The sequence below is a fragment of the Lipomyces chichibuensis genome (genome assembly GCF_038497645.1).
Source record: "Lipomyces chichibuensis strain CBS 12929 unplaced genomic scaffold V1513scaffold_2, whole genome shotgun sequence".
In the NCBI taxonomy this organism is placed as follows: Eukaryota; Fungi; Ascomycota; class Lipomycetes; order Lipomycetales; family Lipomycetaceae; genus Lipomyces; species Lipomyces chichibuensis.
The window spans coordinates 183,524-197,671 of record NW_027117454.1 but is presented as its reverse complement, the minus strand read 5'-3'; the positions used below and the strand labels follow the sequence as shown (position 1 = coordinate 197,671).

At 46.7% G+C, this 14,148-nt stretch overlaps 7 protein-coding genes across 7 annotated transcripts; 3 read left to right on the top strand and 4 right to left on the bottom strand.

Moving 5' to 3' along the window:
• Nucleotides 1-54: 54 nt before the first annotated feature.
• On the bottom strand, nt 55-2,515 carry V1513DRAFT_372871 (uncharacterized protein; the record flags this gene model as incomplete). The annotated part of the gene is made up of 8 exons (XM_066894799.1): nt 55-576; nt 628-1,307; nt 1,362-1,424; nt 1,476-1,656; nt 1,718-2,091; nt 2,146-2,200; nt 2,255-2,308; nt 2,375-2,515. 8 exons carry the CDS (start codon nt 2,513-2,515, stop codon nt 55-57), a joined length of 2,070 nt encoding a protein of 689 aa, XP_066756110.1.
• A 1,740-nt stretch (nt 2,516-4,255) lies between these two features.
• On the top strand, nt 4,256-5,964 carry V1513DRAFT_436077 (P-loop containing nucleoside triphosphate hydrolase protein). The gene is made up of 6 exons (XM_066896724.1): nt 4,256-4,638; nt 4,764-4,835; nt 4,912-5,092; nt 5,162-5,331; nt 5,381-5,443; nt 5,489-5,964. The coding sequence occupies exons 1-6, from the start codon at nt 4,604-4,606 to the stop codon at nt 5,544-5,546; spliced, it is 579 nt and encodes a 192-aa protein (XP_066756109.1). The 5' UTR covers nt 4,256-4,603; the 3' UTR covers nt 5,547-5,964.
• Nucleotides 5,871-7,149, bottom strand: V1513DRAFT_436074 (uncharacterized protein). Its single transcript, XM_066896723.1, has one exon. The coding sequence runs from the start codon at nt 6,809-6,811 to the stop codon at nt 5,996-5,998; it is 816 nt and encodes a 271-aa protein (XP_066756108.1). The 5' UTR covers nt 6,812-7,149; the 3' UTR covers nt 5,871-5,995.
• A 120-nt stretch (nt 7,150-7,269) lies between these two features.
• Nucleotides 7,270-7,856, top strand: V1513DRAFT_436072 (uncharacterized protein). Its single transcript, XM_066896722.1, has one exon. It carries the CDS (start codon nt 7,542-7,544, stop codon nt 7,845-7,847), a length of 306 nt encoding a protein of 101 aa, XP_066756107.1. The 5' UTR covers nt 7,270-7,541; the 3' UTR covers nt 7,848-7,856.
• A 1,251-nt stretch (nt 7,857-9,107) lies between these two features.
• V1513DRAFT_429020 (PSP1 C-terminal conserved region-domain-containing protein) lies at nt 9,108-11,307 on the bottom strand (the record flags this gene model as incomplete). The annotated part of the gene is made up of 2 exons (XM_066896311.1): nt 9,108-9,234; nt 9,290-11,307. The coding sequence occupies 2 exons, from the start codon at nt 11,305-11,307 to the stop codon at nt 9,108-9,110; spliced, it is 2,145 nt and encodes a 714-aa protein (XP_066756106.1).
• A 692-nt stretch (nt 11,308-11,999) lies between these two features.
• V1513DRAFT_436067 (uncharacterized protein) lies at nt 12,000-13,293 on the top strand. The gene has a single exon (XM_066896721.1). It carries the CDS (start codon nt 12,209-12,211, stop codon nt 12,959-12,961), a length of 753 nt encoding a protein of 250 aa, XP_066756105.1. The 5' UTR covers nt 12,000-12,208; the 3' UTR covers nt 12,962-13,293.
• V1513DRAFT_95826 (40S ribosomal protein eS10) lies at nt 13,222-14,129 on the bottom strand. Its single transcript, XM_066900642.1, has 3 exons — nt 13,940-14,129; nt 13,741-13,811; nt 13,222-13,685 (listed from the first exon to the last, which is right to left on the bottom strand). Exons 1-3 carry the CDS (start codon nt 13,989-13,991, stop codon nt 13,482-13,484), a joined length of 327 nt encoding a protein of 108 aa, XP_066756104.1. The 5' UTR covers nt 13,992-14,129; the 3' UTR covers nt 13,222-13,481.
• Between the last annotated feature and the right edge of the window lie 19 nt (nt 14,130-14,148).

Genomic DNA, 14,148 nt, shown 5'->3' with positions numbered 1-14,148 from the left:
GATATGCCCAACACCCGGATATCTTTACAAATTCACGCAGCATATCATCAAGGCTTAATCCGGATCAAATATTACATAACAGTTGGACAAGATCGTGTTGACGACAGTCGAATGGTACTCCGCCTCCGAAACGTCACCCCCTACAAACGTCGTACCCCAAGCGTTAGCTAATGCACTTATTGTCATGTTGTTCGTACGGTATTTTTCCTGTACTTTGTTAAAGTGAATAATCATGTACTTCAGCGTCATGTAGTTGGCATCAGGGAGATCATTGACCAGCAAATGCATCTTATCCCGCCTCAGGATATCGTCTGCCGTCTTCGCCGATTCCACGAATTCGTCGTGAAATATTCGGGTAAGCAATTTATCCGGTAGCTGCTGGAAGTACAATTTAAGTACCGTCGCAAGAGCATGTACGTCATTGTGGAATGCGGCAGGATTATCGAGCTGAACTTCTAGTGAATCCGCACTTTCAAACAGAGCCTGGATGTACTCAATATTCTCAGCTGCCCCCGGTACTGTATAGAGGCCCTGAGCATCGAGACCGAATTGTTCGATTGCATGCACAACTTTGACCTAACCAACTGTTAGCTTATCGTCCGGACATCCCGGACATCTGGTACTTACTACAAAGGTTGGCGCAACGACATCTGCCGCATTAAGCTTTAGACGATCATGCTCAGTCAGAATCTCTAACGGTACACCAAATACACGGCTGGTGACAGGGGGGGCGGTGTACTTATAACTACCTGCGCCATTACTGACAGGTCGAGCGCCAGCATTGGAAAGTTGGCCATTCACCTCCGGAGCCAACGGCTGTCCACCAGCGGACGACACACCAAGTCCCTGGTTCTGCGGGACAACAGCCGGTATATAGGCCTGCGCAGTTCTGTCAAACTGCTGTGGAGTTGCCTGCGGAGCTACCGAATATTGTTGAAGTGGGCGAGGCAGCTGTGGAGGCGGTTGTTGCTGCCGAAGTGATGACGGCGATTGCTGCTGCAAAAGCGGCGGCTGTCCAGGTCTGGGCGAAACTGTACTAGCGGTTGTAGTAGCTGGGGACGACTGGGACGGCTTAACGGTAGCCGCGGCACCGGCGGTTGCTGCTGCTGCTGATGCAGACAATGGTGGCTGGATGGGTCGGCTTGTTGTACGATTCGAATTTGCTGTATAGGCATTCGTTATGTAATCGTGCTGCACGTACTCCACGCCTTTATGTTTCAAACCACTAGAGCCTTGCGATTTCAAAACAAAACTGAGGAAATCGTTCTCGCTATCTATCCCTTTGGCAATTTGCTTCAAACTGGAAACTAAATAATAATTCAGTAATAAACTCTCTCTTAAACAATTTCAAGAACGCTTACCCCCGGCCTGCATGGGACTGATACTCAAGCCATTACTGAGCGCCAATCTCTCCGTCAAATTTGCTGAATATTCGTTAGCGTTAGAAGCATTTATTATCATGCGGCAAAGCATACCGAAATCCTCAAATCGAAGAACGAGACCAGTATCAAACATTGCTAAAGTGTTACGCAAAGCCTTGACATTCTCCGGTCTATGCGACCTAACAAGCTGGTTGTAGGCGACCTTTGCAGAATTTACCTTATCGCGATAATCCAGATCAGCAATCTTTACTTTTTTCTCCAGATCCTCGACAACCTACACACACCGTTAGAATTTGTTCGAGTTGGTCGACTATAAGACCGTGTCTGCGTCTTACCTGCTGATTAGTCTTACTACCCTTAAATTTCAGGCCAGATCGCTTAGTCGGGTCATTCGTACGCGCAGCGTGGAATTCCTCACAGAGAGAGTAATATTTCGCTTTGCTCTTCTCGGCGGCGTGTTCCGCATCCGACACAACCTTCTCATCATGCGTAGCCTTCTGTTTCAATTCCTTGCGCTTGCGCTCCGTGCTCTTGCACAAATCAGACAAATCGTCATACATCTTCGACAGTTCACCGGCATAGTGTAGGCCATGTTTTGCGAGCTGCTCGTTCATATTCGTCGCTTCTTCGAATTTCCTGGAGAACGAATCTGCTCGATTATCGGACTTTTGTATTGATTCACGGGCTGATTTGAGATTGCGAGTCAAATCTGCGCAGATATTAGCAAACTGCCAATGGATGCGTAGATCCACCTCTTAATTACCCCGAGCATATTGTTCTTCGAGCGTAGATCGCGCTTTAATGAAAGCCGTAAAATCCTGCAACTACGATTAAAATACTTTCTGTGGACATGCGGCACATCGAAAACCGACCTTTCCAGAGCCAATACTCAATTTTAGGCGTTTGAGTAATAGTTCCACGCCGATCTATGTACATCTCGGTCAGTATACTACAGCAACTGACTAGACAAGCACTGCGAAATCAAAACACACATCGGATTGAAGGATCTCATTAGCCTGAGAATTACGACGCTTGTAATTTTCGTCATCGAAAGAAGACTGGGTGAGCTGGGGTGTATTGACCTCGGAGAATGAGGCACCAGGTGTGCTCACCGGCGAACCCGAGTCGGTCATGGCTGTGACAGAAAGTCTAGGCGGACACGATTATCTACAGGAGTATGTATTAAACAGCCTGCGGAACCTCAAGTATATAAATTGCAATGGAGACACGAAAGGGAAGACCGTGGTTGGTAGGGAAATATATATATATGTATATATATATAAAATATAGTTAGCTGAAAGTCGCGAGTGCAGACCAACGCTCACCTCGTGAGGCGGTGCTCGTTAACAAAGTCGAGGATTCCTAAGGCGCAGCAGAGGCTGTAACGTTCTGTCCCGACAGGGCATCTCATTAAGCAGAAGTTAGATACTACTTAACACCGCGTCTTGAATGTTTGCGGTCGCGTGCCCATAATCGCTAGATTTTCTCCTTCAACCGTCTGTCGACGCACGCGAAATCATCCTCAGCGATCTACTAGATCTTTACTAGTAATTCGGTACCGACTGCGCTCGAGTTTCTGCGACATGTTTGTATGTTATTTACAGAGGTTTGTAGTGCTCGCAAATAATAGAGCTGTGCTCAAGTTCTAAATAAGCTCTCATTCGACTGGCCAGCTTTCGATCCAACATCTGGCAGCCAATGGTTGAAGCAATACTCAATACATTCTCGACAGTCTCAGGGACACCAACCGTCAGCGTGGCCGAGACTCCAGCTGTTAGGACGCAGCCCCGATGAGTGAGGCACGATGCACGAAGACCGAGTACGCCGCCGTCTATTTCTGAGAAACTGCTAATGCTTCCTGCAATATTTCTCTAATTTTGCTATTCGTGAACAAAGGAAGCAAATTGTGTGAAATTCGCTTGGGTCTCTTCTGTCACAGTGTTGTACGACCGCGCAACTATCTCCTTCTCCCATCAGAAACTTTTCCACGCATTAAGTACTAGCACGACCATGTCCCTGCCGAATGTCTCGATACGGAAGCTTCACTCTGGCACTAATCTAGTGCCTCTTCGAGAGTGGTTTGATCATTGTACGCGCTTTCCCACTTCACTTTCCACTGCCGTCAATCCATTCCACGGCTCAACATATTATCGATGGCGTAAATTTGCCAGCGTTGGATATGAACATCATGGAACACAAAGCGTTCAACGGTTCCGATATTGAGTTCGAGCCTCCCCTGATTGTCTTGCGCACCCTAATCGACAATCTATCGAAGAGATGTGTCAAGGAACTTTTCCTCACCAAAGGTGGGCGCTCCTGGCACAATACACAGCCACGCATTGTGGATGAATCGCTTTAAAGCTTTCCAACCCAACAATTTGAGATTGACTATCCCCGAACCCTTCCTCGAACAGTCTTTACTGGCAGTTTATCTTCAGTTTAAGCATTCCACCTACGGACAACACATTGAGCTCTGCCACTGGTGTACCAAGTCTGTCTGGAGCAAACATGTCGTCTCTGCATTGGTCGAAGGACTTTCAAACACGAGTACTTTTCGCCTCAGCAGACATGATCTCTTTCCGGATCCCCACGGCAATCGAAAAGCTCGAGAAAAGACGGCCGTATAATAGCAATGGATCACGGCATATGTCCAATGCGTGGCTCATATATGCAATCGATAAGGGCACAAAGTCTTGGGATATCACAATCTCACGCCTTCTATCTCTCGTTTCGATGGCAGCTTGCGCAAGCAGAGCTGGTGAGATGACAATATATATAGACGTCGCATATGAGGCAGAACTGTAAAAAAAAAAATTAACTCGTGATGTAAGATAGTGTCAGTTGAACAATAGATTCAAAGCGTTACACGAACTGGATATCCATTATCCAACCATATGGCAAATACCATAATGTTCACGGAAGGAATTCATACAAAATTAGGATTACCATTAACCATGGGCTTGAAGTATTCTTAATTTAATATTTCACCAAGGAAATGTTGTCGATGTTAATGAGAGGGCTAACTGACAGTGCGTCAGCGTCAGGTCCCAACGGCGCATGCAAGGAGGTAAAGAAAGCTAAAACTGCAAGTGCCATTGTCTGTTCGTGCCAAAATCATGACCTGCTAGTGCCATATCTTCCTACCTCATTCAAACAGAAAATCAGTCTGAGACGAAATATTACGATTATTATATTAGCAGCGAACAAAAAAAATAGTGAGCATGCAGAGCATCAAATGTGTGGTCACAGGCGATGGGTACGTATTTTAAATCCTTAGAGGAATTTTATCAGGTGATTCCGAGCTGCCACGATTGGTGTTCAAGAGCAATACTTCGTGCCAATATTCTTCTAAATACTAATCGTTTACTGTCTTTAATACAGTGCTGTTGGCAAAACATGTCTACTTATAAGTTATACCACGAATGCATTTCCGGGAGAGTATATACCAACCGTGTAAGTTTTAACTCTGCAAACGGCGCTGACATCGCGCTTGTCTCTCTCCGAGCTGACAGATTGTGCTTTTATGCAGATTTGATAATTATTCGGCAAATGTTATGGTGGATTCGAAGCCAATAAACCTTGGTCTGTGGGATACGGCAGGTCAGGAGGACTACGACCGTTTGAGGCCTCTATCATACCCACAAACTGGAGTCTTCTTGATTTGCTTCTCACTCGTCAGTCCACCGTCATTTGAAAACGTGCGCACAAAGGTGAGTTATTTTGTAATTTATACTACTACTGTATCTTAGGGTGTAACGATGAGACTGATGCAGAAGTAGTGGTACCCTGAAATATCGCATCATGCGCCGAATACTCCAATCATTCTCGTCGGTACAAAGTTGGATTTGCGAGAGAATAAAGAAGTTGTGGATAAGTTACGAGAGAAGCGAATGGCGCCGATAGCGTACCCACATGGTCTCCAAATGGCCAAAGATATCCATGCTGTAAAGTAAGTGACCTGGAGGGATTTGACGGAAAATTGCCTAACACTTTGGTAGATACTTAGAATGCTCAGCATTGACCCAAAAAGGATTAAAGAACGTTTTTGATGAGGCTATAAAGTTAGTCTACCAGCTATCTTCTGTAAACTTTGCTAACTTTAACAGGGCTGTCCTGGCTCCAAAACCAATTCCGAAGAAGCAGAAAAAGTGCACCATCTTGTAAACTCTGGAATCTAAACACATATATTTATCCGATCTACACGATGTAGCGTACGATAGAATCTGTTAGACCGTGCGATCGAGCATTCCATTCATCAACTCAAGTCACTTACGCAACATTACGGATTTGCGCCTATCATTCAGATTGGCTTCGCGCACTTTGTTACCGTAATTTAATTTTTGCTTAATATTGGCCTTTTCTTTTGCTAGATATTGCGCGTCTGGGTAGTCAAATATGGATCTGTTTTGAGGGAATTTTCTTGTTGAGTCACTGTTTTGGCGCTTTTTATTGTGTATTGTAAGTTGTGTTGTATTGTACTAGTATGCAAAGGTTTGATCAAGACGATAAATTAAAGATGCCGTATACATGTTACATTATGTTTTTGTATCCCAGAACCCTATGTATAAGCTATTAACCCAAACCAATGCATCGCTCATATCGTATATACATAATCACTGCACCCTTGCCGCTCGTGACGGATGAATGAATGCACCGGCACTTTGTCCACCTGCACTGTTCGCCGCAACAATCCTAGTCCTCTCCTTCGTGGCTTTAGCCTCCTGTATTTCCCGTCTTTCAGCCTCCAACTTTTCATTTTTCTCCTTCAACTTTTGTTTTCGAGTTGTTCCTTTGCCACCGCCTCCGGCTGTTAACTCCACATTAATCCTGCGCCCTTCGAATTCGGTATGATGCAACCTCAAGCACACGTTCATCCGCTTTGACGCGTCTTGGCCCGTAAACTCCGCAAACGCGAAGCCTTTGGCTTTCTGTGTATTTTTCTCCGTCGGAATGCGGATCACGTCCGGTTTACTCGCAGTTAAATGGATCTGCAGCGTACTTTGCGTGGCCGTGTACGGTAAGTTTCCAATAAACAGAATAAATCGTGGACCCTGAGGCTTCTCGCTCTTCTCGTTCCTTTGCCGTTTCCGTTTCTGCACATCCCCGCCCTCGTTCTTTTTCTCCTCCACTGGCGCCTCCTCATCATCAACAGCCTTCCGCTTCTTGCCCTTCACTTCTTCTCTTGCTCTTTTCCTCTCCATTTCCTCCTTCTGACGATGTTCTCGCTCCGCGAGTTTAGCCTGTTTCTTCGCATCTTTTTCCTCCTTCATTGCCAGATACTCAGATTCCGAAAGCGACTTTGTCTTTTTGTTGCTAAAGGATTCCCCTTTTTTCACTGCGTCACGAAATTGCGCTGCCCGTTGCTTGCGTTTGGAAAGTTGTTTGCCGTCAGTCGACGACTTCGATCCCGCTAGCTCCACTTTCGACATTGTGATAGCAATGATAAGTAATGTTTGCAGATCAGACTGGGGCTCACGAATACCAAGCAAAGCAAGGTCGAAGGTCCGAGAAATGACTAGTGAATCGTCCAGGGACCGAGATTTTTGGTACGATGACAAACAATCGCCGCCGTGTAGATCCCCCCTTGTTTCTTGTAAATGAAAAGAGATAGGAATGTATCTAGTATCACCTCCTATTGTACTATAGTCTTACCTCGCAACTTCGCGGTCTTTCTCAAAACATTAAAATCAGTCCAGTCGCCAAAACCTATATAGTCAGGCAAACTTCGAAAATTTAACAGGGTAAGGGTTATAGGACGAGTGGATCCTGCTGGCATGAGTTTGGTTAACTTGGATTGTTAGGACTTTTATGGCAGGGCATCGGGTTTGGGGAATAGAAGAAGTTGACATCTGACGAACGTTCGCGTATCATCTCATCATCAAACTCACACTAAGCATCCCACTCTGAATTAAAGTGCGCCTTGCCCATCGATACTACTCTTCCATGCTTCAAATAAGAAACTGTTCTCAAACTGTCGCCTCTGGAGAGTATCGTAATACATCATAAGCACTGGTCTCGTGGAAGAGGGAAGTATGCCTTTAGTCGCAAAATGAAAAGCGCTGAACCGCTCTATAAGGGGCATTCGCACGACAGCAGACTGGTGCACCAAAAGACGACGGGGCCAGTACTATATTTGTGTACCGATGATTTTGCAGGTTCATGAACAGTCGTCTTCAGGTCGATGACCCAGGCGTGGCGAACATTCCCTACTTGGTATACGAAGCGGTTGAACTCGTGTCAAATGACATTGGTCACAGATATAGACTTTGCCACAGGCAGGACGAGTTGCATAGCTCAAATTCGACCAAAGATATCAGCCGTGCAAAGAGGTGGAGGATGACAAGAGCTGCAGCCAGGCTGCGTTGTCCGATTCAGAATCTGCTCATCGATTTGCACTGCCGGATTGCCAAGTATTTGTGCACGACATTCAATCTTATCATTCTACAAACCTTTTCAGTTCAATAGATGGTGACACGTAGGCGACCAGGTCCAAGACAGCTCGAGCTATTGCAACATTACAAATTTCAACGATGACTTCTCAACAATGCTCGAGAATAAATGCAAAGTCCTCTTGGTCTCTGAGGCCCACACTAGTAAGACATGCGGAAGATGTGGCAGTCTCAATGACGTAGGGAGTAGTAAACAGTAGGCATGCAAACAATGTCGATTCAAAAGCGATCGCAGTGTCAATGGTGCGAGATGGTTCGTTGCAGTACAACAAACAGGCAGCAGAGAAAACCTACACAAGAATGAGCATCCACGAGATGCTCCAGTGCAGCAAATCTGCACTGCAGAGCCGTGGCAGCGCGATCAATAACCCCGAGCTGCATGACCGTAGTCAGTTTCCAACAACATATGCTTGCTTATTTTCGAGGAAACACATGATTTGGTTGAGTTAATGCCGAAGAGTGTGATTGATGGTTTAGGAGTGGTTTAATTTTAATAGGAAAGCATTGAATTACTATGGATCGGAGTGTCGAAAATAATCGGCAAGCCCAATCGTTAATTCAGGTGCGTAAATTTCATAACTACGCCGCCATAGAAATTATCCAAGTACCATATATACATACATTCCTATCGATAACAACTTGATCTAACGGAACCATAACAAGAACAAGACCAATATGTATGGACATAATCACATCGCCATCAATACTCGAATGCCATTCTCTCATCCTTCGCATTCCATCACTCAAATAAAATAAGCAATATCTGTGATAAAACAATGTTGACGAAGAACAAACTAACACCGTGTAAGCCACCAATTTTTGTATCACACTTCAATGAATGACGATGAATCGATAAAAACCATCAAACAGATAATAGAAAAAGTACGAAAACGAAAGAAGAGTTTTTACAAAAGAATGATGACAAGAAACCCCGCATTATAAATTACAACACTCGTCACACGCGTATACACAAATTCATCCTTTAACTCATATCACAAATGACAGCTATCCCCCATTTGGTAACAACGAGAAAGAGGATGCCAAAATTAAAAACAAAAGGAAAAAGAAACGGTAAACAGACCCAATACAATCTCTAGTCCTAAAGTACACATTTTTCTTTACCATAACGGAAGCGACGTTGCGTATAAAACAAAAAAGGATATAAAACAACCGGAACCCAAATAACAAAACCAATAATATCAAGCCCAATTTTCTTCTTACACAACCAGAACCCATTATAACCCGAAAATTTCTATATACGCGCACGACAATTAGCTTACAGCTGCTGAACGACAGCACACATCCAAATGCGTGTTTTGTAGACGCGGAACAAGTCGCGGACCAGTTCTCGGAAGTCAATGCGACGCGGCGCGCTGTAAAAGAATGTAAGTTTACGCCGGTCCCTATAATGAATTGTAATGTTAATAGCAGTCTGACGCGAAGCGCAAAGGAACGTACCATTGGTATTCGCTGTCAAGAACGTGCATGACCATTCCCCTTTCTTCAACTTTTTGCATGCAAATCTCTAGCGCACGATCTTCGTCGTTCTTCTTTTTGGCGAGCTGCTGTATTTCCATTGGTTGCGCGAAACGAATGATCTGTTTTGGCTGCAGAGTCATCGGGTTCGGTCCGGAGTCACTCTGACCATTGACCTCCCCGCCGTTCTGCTGCAGAGCAAACTGCTGCTCTTTGTGCTGCTGTATTTTTATCTCGTGTGCAGTCTCTACCGAGATGTTGACATGCGTAACACGTCCCAGGTCGCGGCCCCTATCAGCATCGACAATAACTACATCGCCAGGTTTGACGTCCAGGTTGGAACCCTCGGCAATGTAAAACACGTCGATTCTGCCAGCCTTGAACTCGACACAGTAGAGTCGCTGGGTCATCGGATATGGAAGATTCCAGGTCTTCATGACTGCATCGTTCGCCGTACCATGTGCAGCAATGTCATGGTACCGTTGATTGGCGCTATATCGCGGCATGTCAAAGTACGGAGCGAATAGACGGCAAGCCGTGGGATAATCCATCGACAAATCTACCTCTTCAGGCGGCTCGTTCGGGTCTCGCTCTTGGCTACTCGGCTTGGAAATACCCAAAGTGTTGATGGCATTCAGTCCGTTGATCGGATTGAGCGGTCCAAACCCTGTCGCCGCATTGTCAATGTGCATTATCGCACCGGACGTAAAGCCAGGCTTGTAGTAGTCCTTGAAGTTGATCGCTGTACCCGGGGTTGGCATGCCGCTGCCATTCGAATACGCCATGCCATTTCCATTAACGCCGCTTGACCCACCAGTAGGCGCACGCGGGAGACCATTGCTGCCGTTGCTTAATGAAGAACCACTACGAACTCCGCTACTGGTATTTCCGATGTGCGGGATGCCGTTGCCGTTCATGTATGTGGGCAAAGAAGGCTGCTGGTAGTTGCTGTTGTCCAGTGAATATCTGCGCAATTGGTTGCTGTCGGACCAGAGACTGTTGCCTCCTGTCCCATTCTGCGGACGTTCAAGACCAGATGACAGGGACAGTCTCTTGATAGCTTCAGTTGCGGAGCCGAGAGGATCGTATCGGCGTGACTGTTGATGCTGTTGCTGGTACACATCAAAATTGCTTGGAAGATGATCGTCGTCTTCGTCAAAGACAGCACTGTCCTCTGAAAGTTCCTCACGCAAAACAGACGGATGCAGTTGACCGCTGTGACTGCGCGAATGTAGACCTACATCGCCTTGTGAGAAGCTCAGACTTCGATACGTGCGGTTGTAGTTGGGATACGGCGGGATGCTGACAGGCAGACCGCCTTGCTGTTGATGCGTGCCGGTGACAGGGGCCTCGCCGATCGAACCGCGGGAAGAAGGGGACTGAGATGCGCGTCGTGGCGCTTGCTGCAAGGACGCATTGTCGTGCCAAATGTTGCTCCACTGAGGGATAGCGGATCGATCGTTGGACAAGGAAAGTCCGTTGAACCAGCGATCTGTGTCGATGCTAGGCACCGCCGGATGGGACGTTGTTGGCGCGAGCAGGTTGACATTAAGGCCGGCCCGGGGACGAGATGAGAACTCTGCCGCGTACGACGGCCTGCGGGAGGACATTGCACTGACGCCGCCGCGGAGCGACTGATCGATGGTGAAAGTGAAGTCGTCGTCGTTCTCGGAAGAAGAGGAGTCTTCAGGATGCACCGATGACGGGAAGATGGACGACGGCAGCTGAGGGCGCGCCGGACTGGAGCTTTTCGCCGCCGCCGACGAAGCAGCCGAATACGGATCGCTGGATGAAGATCTCGGCTGCAGCCGCGACGAACCAATCGGGCCAGGTGCGACAAACCGCGGTGATTCGTGCGACTGTCTTTGAGCAGACGGAACAGAACGCGTTGGCGAGGATGAGGATGGCGGAAGAACTTTGCGGTCCAGCATGGCGTCGGCGGTCTCGTATGTAGGTGAAGACGGCCGAGATCGCGATTGTCGCACGACAGGCTGAGCCATCATAATGCGGACGGACGATGTCTAATGATATAGTATCTTTTTATATAATATGCGTACAAGAGCTGGATGTGCGAAGAGCAGAAAGTGTTTCCAAAAGCAACACCGCACAACAGACAAGGAAGTAGAGTGGTTTGAAGAAGGGGCACGCAGCAAAACTGGCGGCTCAGTGGAGGAGAACACAAGTGCGCCAAATCGATGACGTCTGGAAGGTCACACTCCGAGCGGGGGTCGTGTGACATTTCACTATGAGTAGCGACATCTCGCTGGAGATATGGCGCAACTAAGTGGTCTTAATGTAATTTGGGTCTAAGTGTGCACTTGGTGTTGCATTTATGGCAATAGCATCTTATTGAGTCTTATCTGTGCCAGGGCAAGGTTGGTGCGACGCTAGTTAACAACGGACACGTGCGGGTTGTTAGCCGCGAGCTACGACGGGTGTCAAAAAAGGCGGGCAGTTCCGCATGCATGGACATACGCGAAACCCACGCGAGCTTGATCGTCAGTATGGTTATTGGGAAGCTAGCTTTGAGCGTTGATTACGGAGAGACTCGGACCGCGAAGTTATGGGTTGGAGCCGCAGTATAATGCGCATTAGTGTGCGGCGGAGTGTCACCCAATCGTCTCCCCGCACTTCTTTTCACCCTAACCCTGCATTATACCCAAAATTGCAATGGGTTAGGGCTCTTTTAGACTCCTGTGACGTCGTCATCAACGAATCGAACCCAGTAGCGATCGACCCACTTACTGATTAAAATTGTTGACCGACCTTTACCCATTCTACTCCACGGTCTCTGCTCCTCAGGTATCACAGGTCTGCACTTTTTTGTCACATACAACGTGACTACTGCACTATACACCTTTTCGTTTGATAAGTCGAAAACCTCATATCCATACGTATACAATGACCTCACCGCTCAAGTTCTCATCGTTAGACGTATTTCAGCCTCCAGCCAAACTTAACGGCACTTACACTGCCGATTCGCCTACGAGGCCGAATCCGTCATTACAATTCACATACTCTCCTGTCAAGCGGTCGTCCGCAGACTCGACGCAATCCGTCGAGTCCAACGGGTCACCGAACCAGACCGTGTTGTCGCCCGCCAGCTTGAGTCCAATATCCATGCCGGGCTCCGAAGGTCGTTCTAGTCTTCGGCGGCAATCGAGCGTCCAGCTTCAGCAAGTCCCGCCACAGATCCTACTGCCCTTCGTGGACCGGCCGTCTGAGATGGACTCACTCATGAATTACAACCAGTCATTCTTCACATTGGTCAAGCGTTCGGTCGGCGACGATGTCTATGAAAAGCAACTCCTACCGCTCTTTCAGTCACCAAGAGAAAAATTCGACGACATCGCATTTTTAATCTCCATCAAGCGTGTTCTCTGTTCTAATGGCGAATACTCGAGCAGAATGTGGATCGAATTCTGCCGCATAGTAGGATGCAACGATCACGACTTGCCACCTTCCTCTCCTTCTTCGTTCGCGCGGCTGCCGCCTTCACTCGACATTAATGGAGACAGTAACGATAATGTCGAGAAAGTCCAATTTAGAAGCCAGAATCCGTTCACATCCCACAGGAGAGAAAACTCCGAAGGATCAGCAGGAGGAGTGTCACCGACTTTCACGTTCCATGACCCTATTATCGAAGAAGATTAGTGAATACTAGATTATCATATTAAAAGAAGTTATCAGTTTTTGTTCGAGTTTAGTTTGCCAGGTGTTATTGGAGTCACCTTGGTTGGATTCGGAGTCAGGATATGCTATACGATATTAATTGGAAGCCACACGCGCATGCATACAGATAATGGATAGTATTGAGTCTGATTTCTTGGACTCAGATGATGGATATTGCCGCTGTCAGATGTATCCATATGTTAAATGTCCCTAAATAAATATATTACCGCATCATTAGTCCATCCCTTGATATCGTCTTTCAGTGTCAAATCCAAAGTATAGCGCTCGCACGAAGAACGGGCCAGCTATTAACTGGACTCGATATGTCGAAATGAATATACATATATTTAGTGTATTGCATTATACTATACAACCAACCACGTATAGCAGAAGTGCGCCGAACGTTTTCCTACAAGTTTTCAACAATTTTTCCCATTATTGACAATTTTGTTCTTTATAAATCCCGTGCACCATTTTCTGTATCCATTTGTCGAACAAAGCTTTAACGTCTTGGTGGTCGGCCACCAGAAGCAGGAGTGGGACGAAGCTGCTTCTTATGTGTGGCAGGAACGATCTCAGCAGGCAAGTGCAGCCATTCTCTAAGGTATTCGATGCCCTCGTCGGTAAGCGAGTAGTAGTAGTACTGCCACGAGAAACGGGTCTTGACGTATCCTCGGGAGTCAAGCGACTGGAGCGCTTTGATAACCTGGAAGCGTTCGTTAGTCTTTGGTTGTCGACGCAGACACACCAAGTCGACTTACGTATAGGTTCTTGGTGTCTATTTCTTCATGTTTGGGCTGGTTGTAGTCCTTCTTCGCAACAACAACTCCCTCTGCAATATCATCAGCATGCCATTGATTCAATAAAATATCTCATCCACGAACATAGGCAGACTATCCGCCTTTTATCAATGACGCTCCACAATCCGAAATTTCCAGCTCTTCATCGAAAATGACATACCCTTGAACAAATAAGTGTGGATCTTCTGACGGTCGGCCTTAGGAATCAACATATTGACGGAATATACGACAATAGAAAATGCCGGTTGTTGATATCAAATGTGGATGTAACCAAGTGATAGCGGTACATTCGACATCTGCTGTGCCCGCGTGGCTTTTGGTGATTAGGCGCTAGAATTGTAGGCGTGACTGTTATTTGAAAGAACCCTC